This window comes from Lycium ferocissimum, chromosome 5 (genome assembly GCF_029784015.1).
Source record: "Lycium ferocissimum isolate CSIRO_LF1 chromosome 5, AGI_CSIRO_Lferr_CH_V1, whole genome shotgun sequence".
NCBI classification, from domain to species: domain Eukaryota; kingdom Viridiplantae; phylum Streptophyta; class Magnoliopsida; order Solanales; family Solanaceae; genus Lycium; species Lycium ferocissimum.
The window spans coordinates 18217332-18231066 of record NC_081346.1 but is presented as its reverse complement, the minus strand read 5'-3'; the positions used below and the strand labels follow the sequence as shown (position 1 = coordinate 18231066).

The window sequence follows — 13735 nt, the reverse complement described above, 5'->3', positions numbered from 1 at the left end:
TGATATTCTTTGCCAAAATACTTCGCCATAAAAAATTACATAGATTCTCTTGTTGTTCCAGCTACCTCTGAAATTTTGTTGTGGATAGTGCCTGTGTGAAGTGATAGCTAGTTAGTACATTAAGGTTGAGCCTTCAATTTATATTCCTGGATGGATCCTCTCTTATGCGTGTTCGAGGTGGGTATTTTTCCCGTGAATGAGAAAATGATTCCTCATTTACGTGTGAAGACGCTTCTGTGAATCTTATATAACAAAGGGAAATGGTAAATGGGGACTGGGCGGTCAAGCCGGATCACAGACTGAGATTAGTATTTTTCATCCTACAAACAGTGAGGTTGGGATAGAAGCTCGACTTCTGTTCGAGGATATAAGAACCTTGAGGAATGGAACAGAAAACAGACAGATATAGAGCCTTGCATGTGGGATTTTGTGATGCAAGCTCAGAACTCCTCGAAAGACGAAATCAGAATATTATACGTAGCTTTATGTTTCAAATTTTAGAAACCGTAATCAGCTGAAGAGTTAATTTCGTTAAAAAAATCTTACGAACTTGAATTCTCCCAATAGTAATGGATTTGCATTTTGCAAAGAAGTACATGGTTTAATAATATGTGCTAAATGGTTGAAGGCATTTGCTTGATCTTAAGTTGCAAATGATTAGCACTTGAAATTCTAAACAGCACTCAACAACAAGGACACTGCAAATACCATAATCTAAGGAACGTTGACACTTTCACCAGTTGGGCAACTAGCTGGATTAATTACCTGGAGATACCATTCAGGTATCTAGTTAACTAGTTTTAGCCTAATTATCATTTCCTTACCCTTCGCCTATCTAGTTGCTCCCATATGTTCCATTCGTTAGGTAGAAATTAGAAAGTGAAGTTATAACTATTTTTCACCAATCACTAATTGATGTTGTGCCAGACTTTACCGATTTCTTTTCACTGATTGGTTTTACTAATCTGATTTGCGTAGCTTCTTGTTTTAGTTTGTTACTTTTTATATAATTTAGTTTTACAATTACGACTGAGAATCAATCAATCACCGAGCTCGTTAACTAGGCTATACATAGGTTGGTCAATCTATCTTAATACTCAAAATTCTAAGAAAATACACTCTAAAGAGTTGAAAACTCAAAATTCTAAGAAAATACACTCTAAAGAGTTGAAAACAAACAAAAGATAGATTGAGCAACCTATGTATAGCTATATAAAATATACTCCCTCTTTCAATTTATGTGAACCTCTTCGAAGGATAAGGGTCAAACTTTATAACTTTGACCGTAAATTTTGATATAGATTTTTCAAGTTTGTAAAGTTAAAATTTACATATTTAGAACCTACATAAAAAGTACTATAAGTCATGGTAATTTATAATTCAAATAGTTTAGAAAAATTGTAACGAAAATGTGGTCAAAGAACCACCTCGTAGACTCCCCAAATAGTAATAGGTTCACATAAATAGAAATAGAGGGAGTATATGTTATTTATACACCGTAATTTGAGTTGGTATTCTGTGTTTATAATAGGTATATACAAAGTATATGTAATGATTACATATAGCTATACAGAAAATATACATTATAGATATAGCAATTTTAGTTGGTTTTGTGTGTTAATGCATAATTATACAAAGTATACACATTATATATAGAGAGTATATCTAATGTTTATATATAGCTATACAAAACAGATACATTATTTATACACCAATGATACAAACTAGATGCATAGACTGTATAGCTATACAGAACATATACATTACCTATACACCAACGATACAATGAGCTATATCAGCTGCAAACTAGATGTGTGAGCTGTCTATATAAGTTATTTCCCCAAATAAATATTGAAGATAGTAAAAAGATTAAGAAAAATGTAATGAAAGCTCTTCGTAAGTAAAGCCGTTAGACTCGTAGCACCTGAAATGCGTAACCTACGCCTTGAGTCTTGATCACACCCTAACATTTCGTAACTTTTAATTCACTAGTCCTCTATATACGAACGTCTTTTCCATATCGAAGTGATTTTGCTATATTTTTCTTATCCTTTCCAAATTTAGAGAGTTAGATCAATCGTGCAAAAATGTCATCAGTTGGGGAACTCGGTTGTACCTATGCTGCTTTGCTTCTCTTCGATGATGGCATTCCCATTACGGTAATCATCTTTCATGACGCGATAATTAACTCTTGTTACATACAAAAATCAAACAACAATTCTTTTTCATACATTTTAATTACATTAATGTTGTTGCACGTATATGGAATATGGAATTTCAGGCTGAGAAGATTGCTACGGTCGTGAAGGCAGCAAATATATCAGTGGAGTCGTACTGGCCTAGTCTTTTTGCCAAGCTGTTTGAGAAGAGGGACATCGAAGATTTCATCTTGACTGTCGGGACAGGTGGCGGTCCAGCAGTGGCTGTTGCTGCTGCACCGGTTGCCGGAGGTGGTGCTGCCGCTGCTGCTCCCGCTGCTGAGGAGAAAAAGGTAGTAACAAAGTCGTAATGTAGTAATTAGTACACAAGTTTTTATTACTATTTGATAAACAATTGATCTAATTAGGCTGTATTTTTTAATCTAGATTATGATCGCGTATGTTTGATTGTGTGATTGTAGGAGGAGACAAAGGAGGAAAGTGACGAGGATTTGGGATTGAGCTTGTTTGATTAGGAGTTTCTCTTTTAATATGCAGCATAGTGAGTGGGATCATTTAACTAATTACTCACTGTTGTGTTGGTATGATCCGTACCACTAATGGTCAGGTTTATTGCAAGTTGGTTGTTGAGCAAATTGATAGGTCAAATCAGTAGAAATCAAATGCGTTAGACACTAAATTGATGTCTAAATATTGTTGCGCTGGTTCTCTCATAGGTTCTGTTATATGAGTACTATATCTTTTTTGGTGTTTGTTTTTGTCATCCGTATGTTAAGCACTTAGAAATAGATTCTGCAGAGTTATGTTGCTGGTGATTTGGTACTCTAGGCGGCACAATGTCCTATCTAAATTGTTTGTTACACAATGCCTACAACTTATGTCCCAGCCATGCATCTATGGAAGGTTGGAATTGAAATCTCAACAGACAAAGATGTCAGGCAATTCTTCGCGTTGCATGTGCCAGTGAGAGAAAGCAAATTAGTACTCTCAAGAATATTCGAGGTGCACACAAGTTATGGCTCGACACTACATTTATAAATTAAAAAACTCTTATTCCTACTCATCATCGGGTTTATTGGTATCTCCGGGTGAGAGCTATAGACCACTTGGAATATCCACGTATATTGCTCTTTGACAAGAGATGCATAGGTGTATAGACTATTTTAAAGCTGGGAAGAGAATATTTCACACGATTTACCTTGTGGTCTATTCTTAGTACCCAAGATAGGATCAGAGCTAATTAATCAGTACCCTTAACTCATCTAAATATAGATAACCTTCGTATACCCAGTTTCATGATTGCTTGCCTTATGTGCACTCTTGGGTGTTGCCAACCTCACGTTACAATTATATCTAAGGTTTGTTAAGTAACAAATCCGTTATGTTATTCTCTAAGCTTATTGGTTGGATTTAATAAGTCTTAGATATTGAATAATCAGGGTCGAAGAAGACTCCTTCATTCACCACTTGCTAACAAACAGGCAACGTCAAGATTCTGAGACTTACCTCCTTTAAGTCAATCATGGCTATTTTCAATTTTGAAGGTTGTGACAACAAGACCCCTCATAATCCATATACAACTTGAACAGCTTTCAAACTCAATAATTTATTGATCAGGTCAGCCCCACCAATATAGAATTGGTCCGACCTTATCCGCAAAGAGCGAGACACTGCCTTGACAATAGCAATTAGCAATATTTAGCATGCTCCAAAAAAGGGGTAAAAGAACATGCACACGCATTCATGCTCTAAACAGAAAGAAACATGACACGTTTCAACGTTCTATTAGTATTTTCTTTTAGACCAAGCAGCACGTAATAAATAATTGCAATTAGGCAATATCCAGTTGAATCCAGAAGATATACATCATGTCTTTTACAAAAATTAATAGATCGAAATAACACGCGTTAAGAGGAGAGTGTTAGTTTTCCAAGTTCCTTCGCCAACCCAAATAATGGAAATTTCGTTTCTCCTATTTCCACTTTCCAGATCTTTCCAATTTTAATTGGGAAAGGACTTCCCAATTCTTCAATCCACCCCCCCTATATATACTCTTACTTCTGGAGCTTCTTTCTTCGTACACAAGTTGAACGCACAGCTTAGACTTCTTACATAAACCACTCAACAAAGCAATCAGTATTTACTTTCTTGTCTTGTTATTTGTTACTCCTAATTTGCAAGTTAGAAGCAAAAGAGAAAACACCAACTATGATGATGTCAATATTCAGTTCGTTTGATGCTCTCTCTGCTGAGGTTTTTGGCCAAAAATTGAGTCTTTCTAGGGCATCCACTACTGAGACAAAACAACAACAACAACAACAAGGGCTTGGGCCTGTTGTATCAGGTAGCAAGACCGTGGCTTCTCCACCGTCTTCTTCTTCAACAGGTGGTCTGAAGAAGGCTGGAGAGGCGACGCCGCCATCTTCTTCGCGCCAACAGCAACAGAAGAGGCAGAGGTTTGCACTGGAATTGGACGGCGTCAACTGTTTCGAAACTATAGTTAGCTATTGATTTTATATTACTAAAATTCTAATATTGAAATTCTTTATTCTTGTCTAGGCATGATTATGATCATGTACTCTAATGTACATTCAGGAGATGGATAATACAATTTTTGGATTCTGATATATATTCCCTTTTTTTTAACTTTGAGTGAAAGACTTCAATTCGTATTTTCTCTTTTGTTGCATATTATCTCCTTTTTAATCTTTTGGCCGATCAATATCAAATACAATTAATCACTTCGATGACTTATTTGAAAAAAACATCAACGAACTGATAGTTTTTGGAACTAATTTTCTAAGACGAAATTGAGAAAGACTATTTTATTCCAGAAAGTTTATTATGATTGGATTTTCTTGTGCCAGATTTCTTGCAAATTCATTGTCTAGTACTATTGCTAGGTGAGAATGCATATAACTATCCAGCATGTCAAGTGATAAAATTGTACTCCATCTGTTTTTATTTTAAAAAAACTTGGCATACGATCAAAACAACTTTCGTTAGACAGCCGTTCCTTTCTTTCTTTTTATAGCCTAGTGGAGGATTATACGAATGAAAGAAGGAAAGTTTCAGGACCAGGCAGTGAAGGCTAGCGTGGTTAAACATACTATAATATTATTCAGATAGGACGAGGCAATGTCCGATCTGAATTGTTTGTTACACAATGCCACTACTTATGTCCTAGCCTCTGTAAGGCTAGAAATTGAAATCTCAATAAAGATAAAAATGTCAGGTGATTTTTCAAGTTTGCACGTGCCAGTGAGAGATAGCAAATTAGCATGTGTCCTCAAGAATATTCGCGGTGCACACAAGTTATGGCTCGACACTACATTTATAAATAAACCCTTATTCCTATTCATCATTGGGTTTGTTGGTATCTCCGGGTGAGAGATATATACCACTTGGAATACCCACGTATATTACTATTCAACAGAAGATGCATATATAGACTATTTTAAATTTGAGAAGAAAATTCACACGATTTACCTTGTGGTCTATTCTTAGGTACCCAAGATAGGAGCAGAGCTAATTAATCACTACCCTTAACTCATCTAAATAGATAGCTTTCGTATATCCACTTTCATGATTGCTTGCCTTCTATGCACTCCTGGGTGTTACCAATTACCTCACGTTACATTATATCTAGGTTTGTTAAGTGACATATACGTTATGTTATATATTATCTAAGCTTATCGGTTGGATTTCGTAAGTCTAGATACTGAATAAATCAGGGTTGTAGAAGATTCCTCCATTCACCACTTGCTAGAAAACAGGGCAACGTCAAGATTCTGACTCTAACCTCCTTTTAAGTCAATCATAGCTGTTACAAGTCCATAATCCCACAGCTTGAACAGCTTTCAAACTCAATAATTTATTGATCAGGTCAGCCCCACCAATATAGAATTGGTCCGACCTTATCCGCAAAAAGGGAGACACTGCCTTGACAATAGCAATTAGCATGCTCCAAAAAAGGGGTAAAAGAACACGCACACGCATTCATGCTCAAAACAGACAGAAACATGACACGTTTCAACGTTCTATTAGTATTTTCTTGTAGACCAAGTAGTAATAAATAATTGGAATTAGGCAATTTCCAGTTAAATCCAGAAGATATATATCATGTCGTTTTACAAAAAATAATAGAGCCAAATAACACGCGCTAATAGGATAGTGTCCATGTTCCTTCCCCGACCCACTAGTCTTGCGAACCAATTCAACGAATATGTAAAAAATATTGGAAATTCCCTTTCTCCTATTTCCACTTTCCAGATCTTTCCAATTTTAATTGGGAAAGGGATGCCCAATTCTTTAATCCATCCCCCTATATATACTCCTACTTTTGCAGCTTCTTTTTTCGTACACAAGTTGAAATCAATTTTAAAACACTTCTTACATAAACCACTCAACAAAGCAGTACTTTCTTGTCTTGTTGTTAATTGCAAGTTAGAATCAAGAATACACCAACGATGATGATGTCAATATTCAGTTCGTTTGATGCTCGCTCTGCTGAGGTTTTTGGCCAAAAGTTGAGCCATTTTAAGGCACCAAGTACAGAGACCAAACAACAACAACAACAAGGGGTTGGGCCTACTGTATCAGATAGCAAGAGTACCGTGGCTTCTCCACCGTCTTCTTCTTCTTCAACAGGTGGTCTGAAGAAGGCCGAAGAAGGGGCGCCTCCATCCTCTTCGAGGCAACAGCAGCAGAAGAGGCCGAGGTTTGCCCTGGAATTGGACGGCGTCCACTGTTTCGAAACTATTGTTAGCTATTGATTTTATATTACTAAAAATCTAATATTGAAATTCTTTATTCTTGTCTAGGCATGATTATGATCATGTACTCTAATGTACATTCAGGAGATTGATATAATATATTACAATTTTTGGATTCGGATATTCCATTCTTTTTGCTTGATTGGAAGACTTCATTCGTATTTTGTCTTTTTTTTGCATATTATCTCTTTTTTAATCTTTTGGCCGAGCAATATCACAATGAACCGCTTCGATGGCTTATTAAAAAAGAACATCGACGGCTGATAATTTTTGTAGGTTATTTCCCAAGACGAAATTGAGAAAGACTATTTTATTCCAGAAAGTTTATTATGATTGGATTTTCATGCGCCAGATTCCTTGCAAATTCATTGTCTTGTACTATTATTAGGGAGTTAGAACTTACAAGCTTGAATGACACTTAACTTTGGACAGTTGATCATCACCGTGACTTAATTTTGTTTTGTCTCTAAAAGTCGCTCAATTTTGGGTGAACCCACTATAATCACTCAACTTTTATCTTCCAAAAGTCACTTAACTTCCATGATCATTTTAGCCGAAAATATAATATCGTATCTATTTAATGTCGTGGTAGAAAATATTTAAAATTTTAATATTTAAACTTACTTAGGATCCAATTTATTATAGTTAGTGCATACAATACTTAATTTTAAAATATTATTCATCATAAAAATAATAAACATATAAATATATAAAAATTAGATTGAAAACGCATGTCGCCTGATAAAATTGTACTCCAAAAATTAGCTCCAAAATGCTTTCTGCCTGGTCTAGGAATACTATTGGTAATATCTTCACCAATATAAAAGTCCCGGAAGAAAAAGTAGTTGATCTGGAAAATCTCTCCATTAAAGACAACTCTGAGATTAACAGGACGATTTTTAATCAGGCCAATGCTGAATTAATCAGGGCTTACAAAAAAGAAGAATCCCACTGGAGACAGAAGTTTGGTATTAAATGGTTTGTGGAAGGAAAAGTTAACTCTAAGTTCTTCCATTTGTAACGACATGTTTGGTCGTTATTGCATCTTCACCCCTTTTGATCCTTTCCCGAGCTTGGTTAGCTCACTTTTGACCCGAGGGGGCCGTTGACACGCTTCCTGAGGTGTTTAGATTTGATTCGGATGACTTTTTGTGAAAATTGGGCTTAAAGCGAAAAATAGTTGACTCAAAGTTGACTTTTGGGTAAACGGACCTTTTTCGGAAATCCGTCGATTTCGAGGGGTCCGGATGGTCATTTAGAACTTGGGTGCATATTTGGTTCGGTTCCCAATGCACTCGGGTGCATTTTGGGACTTGGGTTGGAAAGTTAGTTTTGAGGTATCGGGGGTTGACTCGGTCAACGAGACCTCCAATGGGAATTCCGAGGCCACGAGTGCATTCGTAGCGTGTTTTCAAGTTTGGGAAGACACTAGAAAATCTGGTGTCTTGTGACCGCTTTGGCTCCAAAGCGGTAGCGCGCTCGAAAGCACGGCCGAACCGCTGAAGCGGTGGAGCGAAAGCAAGGCGCGAAATCGCTAGCCTGCCCGTGGAAGCGACCGTCGGACCAGATTTCTTATTTAAAAGGCCCTAAGTCTTTCATTCATTACCCACTCCGAAAATAGAGTATTTGGGAGCATTTCAAGGCATTTCTTGGGGGAGAATCATTGTGGTAAGTTCTTCCATCTTCATTACCATTCCTTATTCCTAATCATCTTAGTACCCCTTTTCCTTAATTAGTTCATTAGTAATGGAAGATTAAAAGTGGGTTTTGATGGATTTTCTATCTAGGCTTATTAATGATGAAATTGATTGGGTTTATGCTAGATTATGATGTATCTATGGTTGTTAATCATATATTTTCCATTATTAGTGCTGAATTTTTAAATCAAAGAGTTAGGGTTTATACCCAAAATTGGGGGTTTTGCTTGAATTTTGAAATTAGGTGAATCCATGAGTTAAATTAGTAATTAGTTGTTGGGATATGATCACCTAGTGCTTAATTTAATATTTTACCCCTGAGTTTTCCGTTTTGACCTTGTGGGCCCCGTTTTTCCAAATTCTAGGGTTGGATTTGACCTAAATTGAATGAGAGCAATATTAGTATTGGTCTTCAAGATTTCTAATCTAGATTTCGAATATGCCTAGACTTTTTTGATATTGAGGCTCGGCCAGGATATGGCAAGGCTAAAAGGTAATGATTGGTGTTTGTTGTTCGGCCGTCCGGGTAGGTTATAGCTTACCCTTGGTGAGACTTCGTGTAGCGAAGCATATATTTAGATGATATTTTCGGAGAAAGCATGCAAACCTTCGGGTATGAAGTTGGGTTGGACATTGTCTTAGGTTGGCCCGTGTTGCGTGATTGAGGCTAGCCACCCCGTTGTGTTGTAACTTGATTGTTCTATTGTGTTGGCTTGATGCCACGTGCTGTTAGTAGATATTGAAATCTGTTGTTCCTTCTTAATTGTGATATTGTAGTATCTTACGGGTTGACGTTGATACGAGGATAGAGTTCTATATGACTTGTGTAGTCTTTTATGATATTGTTGGCGTACCCATGTTGGTACTTGTGATACTGATATATTATTAGCGTACCTATGTTGGTACTTGTTACACTGATACATTGTTGGCGTACCCATTGTTGGTACTTGTGCTATTGATCTAATTATTGATGTTGATACATGCATTGCACGCACTCTCATGAGATACTGTTGATACATTGTTGGTACTTGACGAAACACTGTGATGAGCTAGGCTGGATTTTTAAATGAGAGTGACGTGAGAGTCCGATATTCGATGTTAGTCCCGGAATCGTGGATTGAGTGAGTGCATGGATTTCGCGGGTCCTCCAGGATGGTGCCGGTGAGAACACCCTCTCCCTTCCCTCCCCCCCTCCCCCCGTGGGCAAAGATCCGAGACGAGTGGTACTTAGACTTCGAGAGTCACCTTGGGTTGTGCTACCGATACGTCGATACTTCCGTCTAGAGTACATGTGTACACAACATTGCTTGTGTTACACCTCGAAAATTTTCTGTCGTTGTGTCGTAAATAGACTAACGTAAGCTTAAGGTGAACATAAGGCTCTTATAATTATAAGAAGGCTATTTGGTGGCTTTAAAGTGCATACGATAAGATTTTGAAGTTATATGAATTAGTGAAACTAAGTTCGTCAAAGGAAAGTGAAGTATAAGTTGAGTTTGGGAAAGATATTGCAAACTATCGAGTTAAGGATTGATTGGTAATGCCTTGGAGAGGAGTTATGAGGATATTTAGATTGTTAATAAAGGTTAAACAAGTGTTAAGAAGGTCCCATAAGGATTAGAGATCAAACGAAACGACGAGAACAAGTTCGGGAAGAAGGTAGGTTATAAGACCATTTATACGGTCCGTATAATGGTCCGTATAACTGTTACAGTGAAAGGCCATCACTGATGGAGTTATATGGTCACTTATACGGACCGTATAAGGGTCCGTATAATCCCATCGGGCTGAGTTAATTTCCAAGTATAAATATAAGTTCTAAGTTCTAATTTTTCCATCTTCTCCACTCCTCTCAAGAACTCTAGAATATTCCAACATCTTATTAACACAAATTCAAGGGAGAACAAAGATCAAATACCAATAATCAAAGGGAAATCAAGTGTATGGGTGTTCATTAGGGTTAATGGAAGATAGAAATTCCTTTGGAATTGAAGTTAGGGTTTTCTTCAAGTGAAGTATCTTCATCCAAAGTTCATTCCTACATAATAAAAGGTGAGTTTTATGTCTATTTCATGTTATTAAGAATATTGAGTGGTTGAAAGACTTGGATTATGGAAGAAAGTGGAGTATGAAGTTTAAATATGGAAATAGTGGTATTCTTGAATAGTAACTTGACTTGAATCATAGTTCTTGATACATCATGAATGTAATCATGTTATGAATGATATTAAGGATGTTGTAGAAGAATTATGTGTGAATGAATATGATGTTGTGTCACAATCATGGTTATGGATGACTTTGAAAGGGGATTTTGAGAATTGAATAATGTCTAGCTTGGTGAAGTTTATGGATTATGATATGTGGGTGTTGTTATTGAAGTTTAGGAGTTGTTTATTTTATGGAGGAAGTTGTTGAAACAAAGGAGATGTTGCCCAATTTTCGTTAGCTCTTAGTCGAGACCTAAAGTATGATTCCGGTTATCTAACCTTAGTACGAATTCTCTTGAATGTAGAATAGTGAACTTGGAGGGAAGCGTTTAGTCGACAAGGTTAGATAGGCGTAAAGAGAGGCGTAAAGGTATGTAAGGTTATCCCTTCTTTCTAAGGCATGACTCTTATAACATGCTTTCCCCTACTTTTCCATGACTTTCTTACATCCCGAAAGCTACAAGTCTATGATTATTAAGAGCTTCTCCCGAGATAAAGATAGAGATGCATTATGATAATGATGATTCTATGTCTAGAGATTCTAAAGCTTATGAAAGGATGCTATTATGGGATTAATGATCTTGATGTATGATTTTCTCGATTGCTATTCATTATTGATAGTCTCACCTCATAATGCTAGTTCCTTCAAGGCGAGACATGATGATTATGATGGTTCCATAAGATAATCGGAGGTTACCGACCTTACGTCACTCTGATAGAGTTACAGCTTTTACTTGAGCTCTTATGCATGATTCATGTTGAGTGTATAATGATGATTACACCGTGCCTAGATGGTCGGGCAGCATCGCTAAGGCGGGCGGCTTATTACACTGTGTCTATATGGCATGGGCAGACACCACTAGTGGGCGGCGTGAAATGATTACCCCGGACGGGGGAGGCACGGATGTGGGCTAATGATGTTATTGATTAAGACGAATGTATGTGTATGTGATACGTTTTAAAGATAAAAATGAGCATGCATGATTCCGCCTCAAGAGGCAAGTAGTTGTAGTTATACTTTCTTCTTATGTTTTCTATAGTTCCTTATCATGTTATCATATATGTTTCATACTCGACATTGTTAATCTTCTTTCTTTGTGGGCGTTGTGTTCATGCCACATATAGACGAGGGAGGCGATCTGAGTTCATGAGCCTATCGGCGGCTTACACGAGCACTCCATACTCCGGAGGTGCTATTTATTGATATATTCTTTTGTGCACATATTTGGGGCATGGCGGGGTCTTGTCCCGTCCTTATGACTTCAGTACTTCAGTTAGAGGCTCGTAGATACTTATATGTGGGTTGTAGATGTTATGAGACTTCTTCAGTGTATATTTTGTATATCATTTTGTAGCCTCGTGGGCTTATGCATATATACATGTTTTGGGAGATTTAGAAATTGGTTTATGACAAGTTTTATGTTGGAATGATATATGTCCAGGTTAAGTATGATAGATAGCATGATGAGTGGTGCTCGGTAGCCAGCTCTGGGTACCCATCATGGCCCACTAGTTGGGTCGTGACAGCATGGCATTGCATTGCATTCATACATTACTGCATTCCATTGCATTGCATCATGGCTTATATTGAGATGATTTGGTGTTTTACTTGTGATGTTGGTTTCAGATTGGACATATTGAGACTTCACACAATTGGGTTTAGATGCTCTACTTAGGTGATGACGTGTTGGTCTGATTATGTTTGGCTTATACTTGTTGATTTATCTACGTATCTTGCTTTATTGTCCGGATTATGTTAGCTATACTTAGTCGGTCTATGATACCTACCAGTACTGTGGTTTTGTACTGATCTGCACTTGTTGCATTCTTTTATGAATGCAGAGTACCAGGTTGGGTCTTCCTCCGTCTCCCGTGGCTGATAATCGCCTTCAACTTAGCATCGAGTTTCCAGGGTGAGCACGAGTCGTTTGCCGCCTTGAAGACTCCTCTTATTATTATTATATCTTACGTTTCTACTCTGAGACATAGACAGATTGATGTATTATTATATTCCAGACTTGTATTATTTCATTTAGATGCTCTTTCATGACTTAGACCAGACCCTGGGATGTATTTTCCTTACTTTCACACCATTTCTATTATATATTATTGTGAGACTTACGTAATTATTCTTTTCCGCTTGCTTGATTTATTTATTCATGTCTTTACTTATTGTTGGGTTGAGAGTTCACTTACCGAGGTGGGAAAGGTAAGTGCCAGCACGACTTAGTCAAAATGGGTCGTGACACCATTCTATTGTGAAAGGGAGGAAAAGAAGGCTTAATCTTACTAGTATCCAAGATGGCTATGGCAACTAGATCAGTGGTGATGATAAAATTGCTGGCTATACAATTCTTTGAGAATCACTTTACTAAGGAAGATACTTTGATGGATGACAATGTCATGAACCATATCCCAAAGATCATTAGTGAGGAGGACAACACCATGTTACGGGCTCCACCTTCCGTGGATGAATTGAAAGCTATCATTTTCTCTATGAGCACTCATAGTGCCCCTGGACCAGATGGCTTTTCTGGTATATTCTATCATATTTGTTGGGATGTTATAAATGGGGATCTTATTCTCATGATTCTGGATTTTTTTGCTAACACCTTTTTACCTAAGTCCGTTACTCATACCTGCATCATCATAACACCTAAAATTGATTCTCCTCAGCACTTCTCTGAGCTCAGGCCAATTAGTCTTAGCAATTTCTCTAACAAAATTATCTCTAAGCTAATGAACTAGAGATTGACACCCCTTATGCAAAAGATCATCTCTCCCTACTAAACAGGTTTCATTAAAGGGAGGTCCATTTCAGAGAACATCATCTTGACTCAAGAAATGGTATATAACATTAATCAGTCTCATTAGCGTGGAAATATTGTTCTGAGAAA

General features: G+C 37.2%; 3 protein-coding genes across 3 annotated transcripts; all 3 read left to right on the top strand.

Moving 5' to 3' along the window:
- Positions 1-116: 116 nt before the first annotated feature.
- LOC132056331 (large ribosomal subunit protein P1-like) lies at positions 117-2911 on the top strand. The gene is made up of 4 exons (XM_059448474.1): positions 117-782; positions 2065-2159; positions 2282-2491; positions 2621-2911. The coding sequence occupies exons 2-4, from the start codon at positions 2088-2090 to the stop codon at positions 2672-2674; spliced, it is 336 nt and encodes a 111-aa protein (XP_059304457.1). The 5' UTR covers positions 117-782; positions 2065-2087; the 3' UTR covers positions 2675-2911.
- Positions 2912-4021: 1110 nt separating this feature from the next.
- Positions 4022-4786, top strand: LOC132056333 (uncharacterized). The gene has a single exon (XM_059448476.1). It carries the CDS (start codon positions 4368-4370, stop codon positions 4668-4670), a length of 303 nt encoding a protein of 100 aa, XP_059304459.1. The 5' UTR covers positions 4022-4367; the 3' UTR covers positions 4671-4786.
- A 1536-nt stretch (positions 4787-6322) lies between these two features.
- On the top strand, positions 6323-7055 carry LOC132056332 (uncharacterized). Its single transcript, XM_059448475.1, has one exon. The coding sequence runs from the start codon at positions 6629-6631 to the stop codon at positions 6932-6934; it is 306 nt and encodes a 101-aa protein (XP_059304458.1). The 5' UTR covers positions 6323-6628; the 3' UTR covers positions 6935-7055.
- Positions 7056-13735: the final 6680 nt, after the last annotated feature.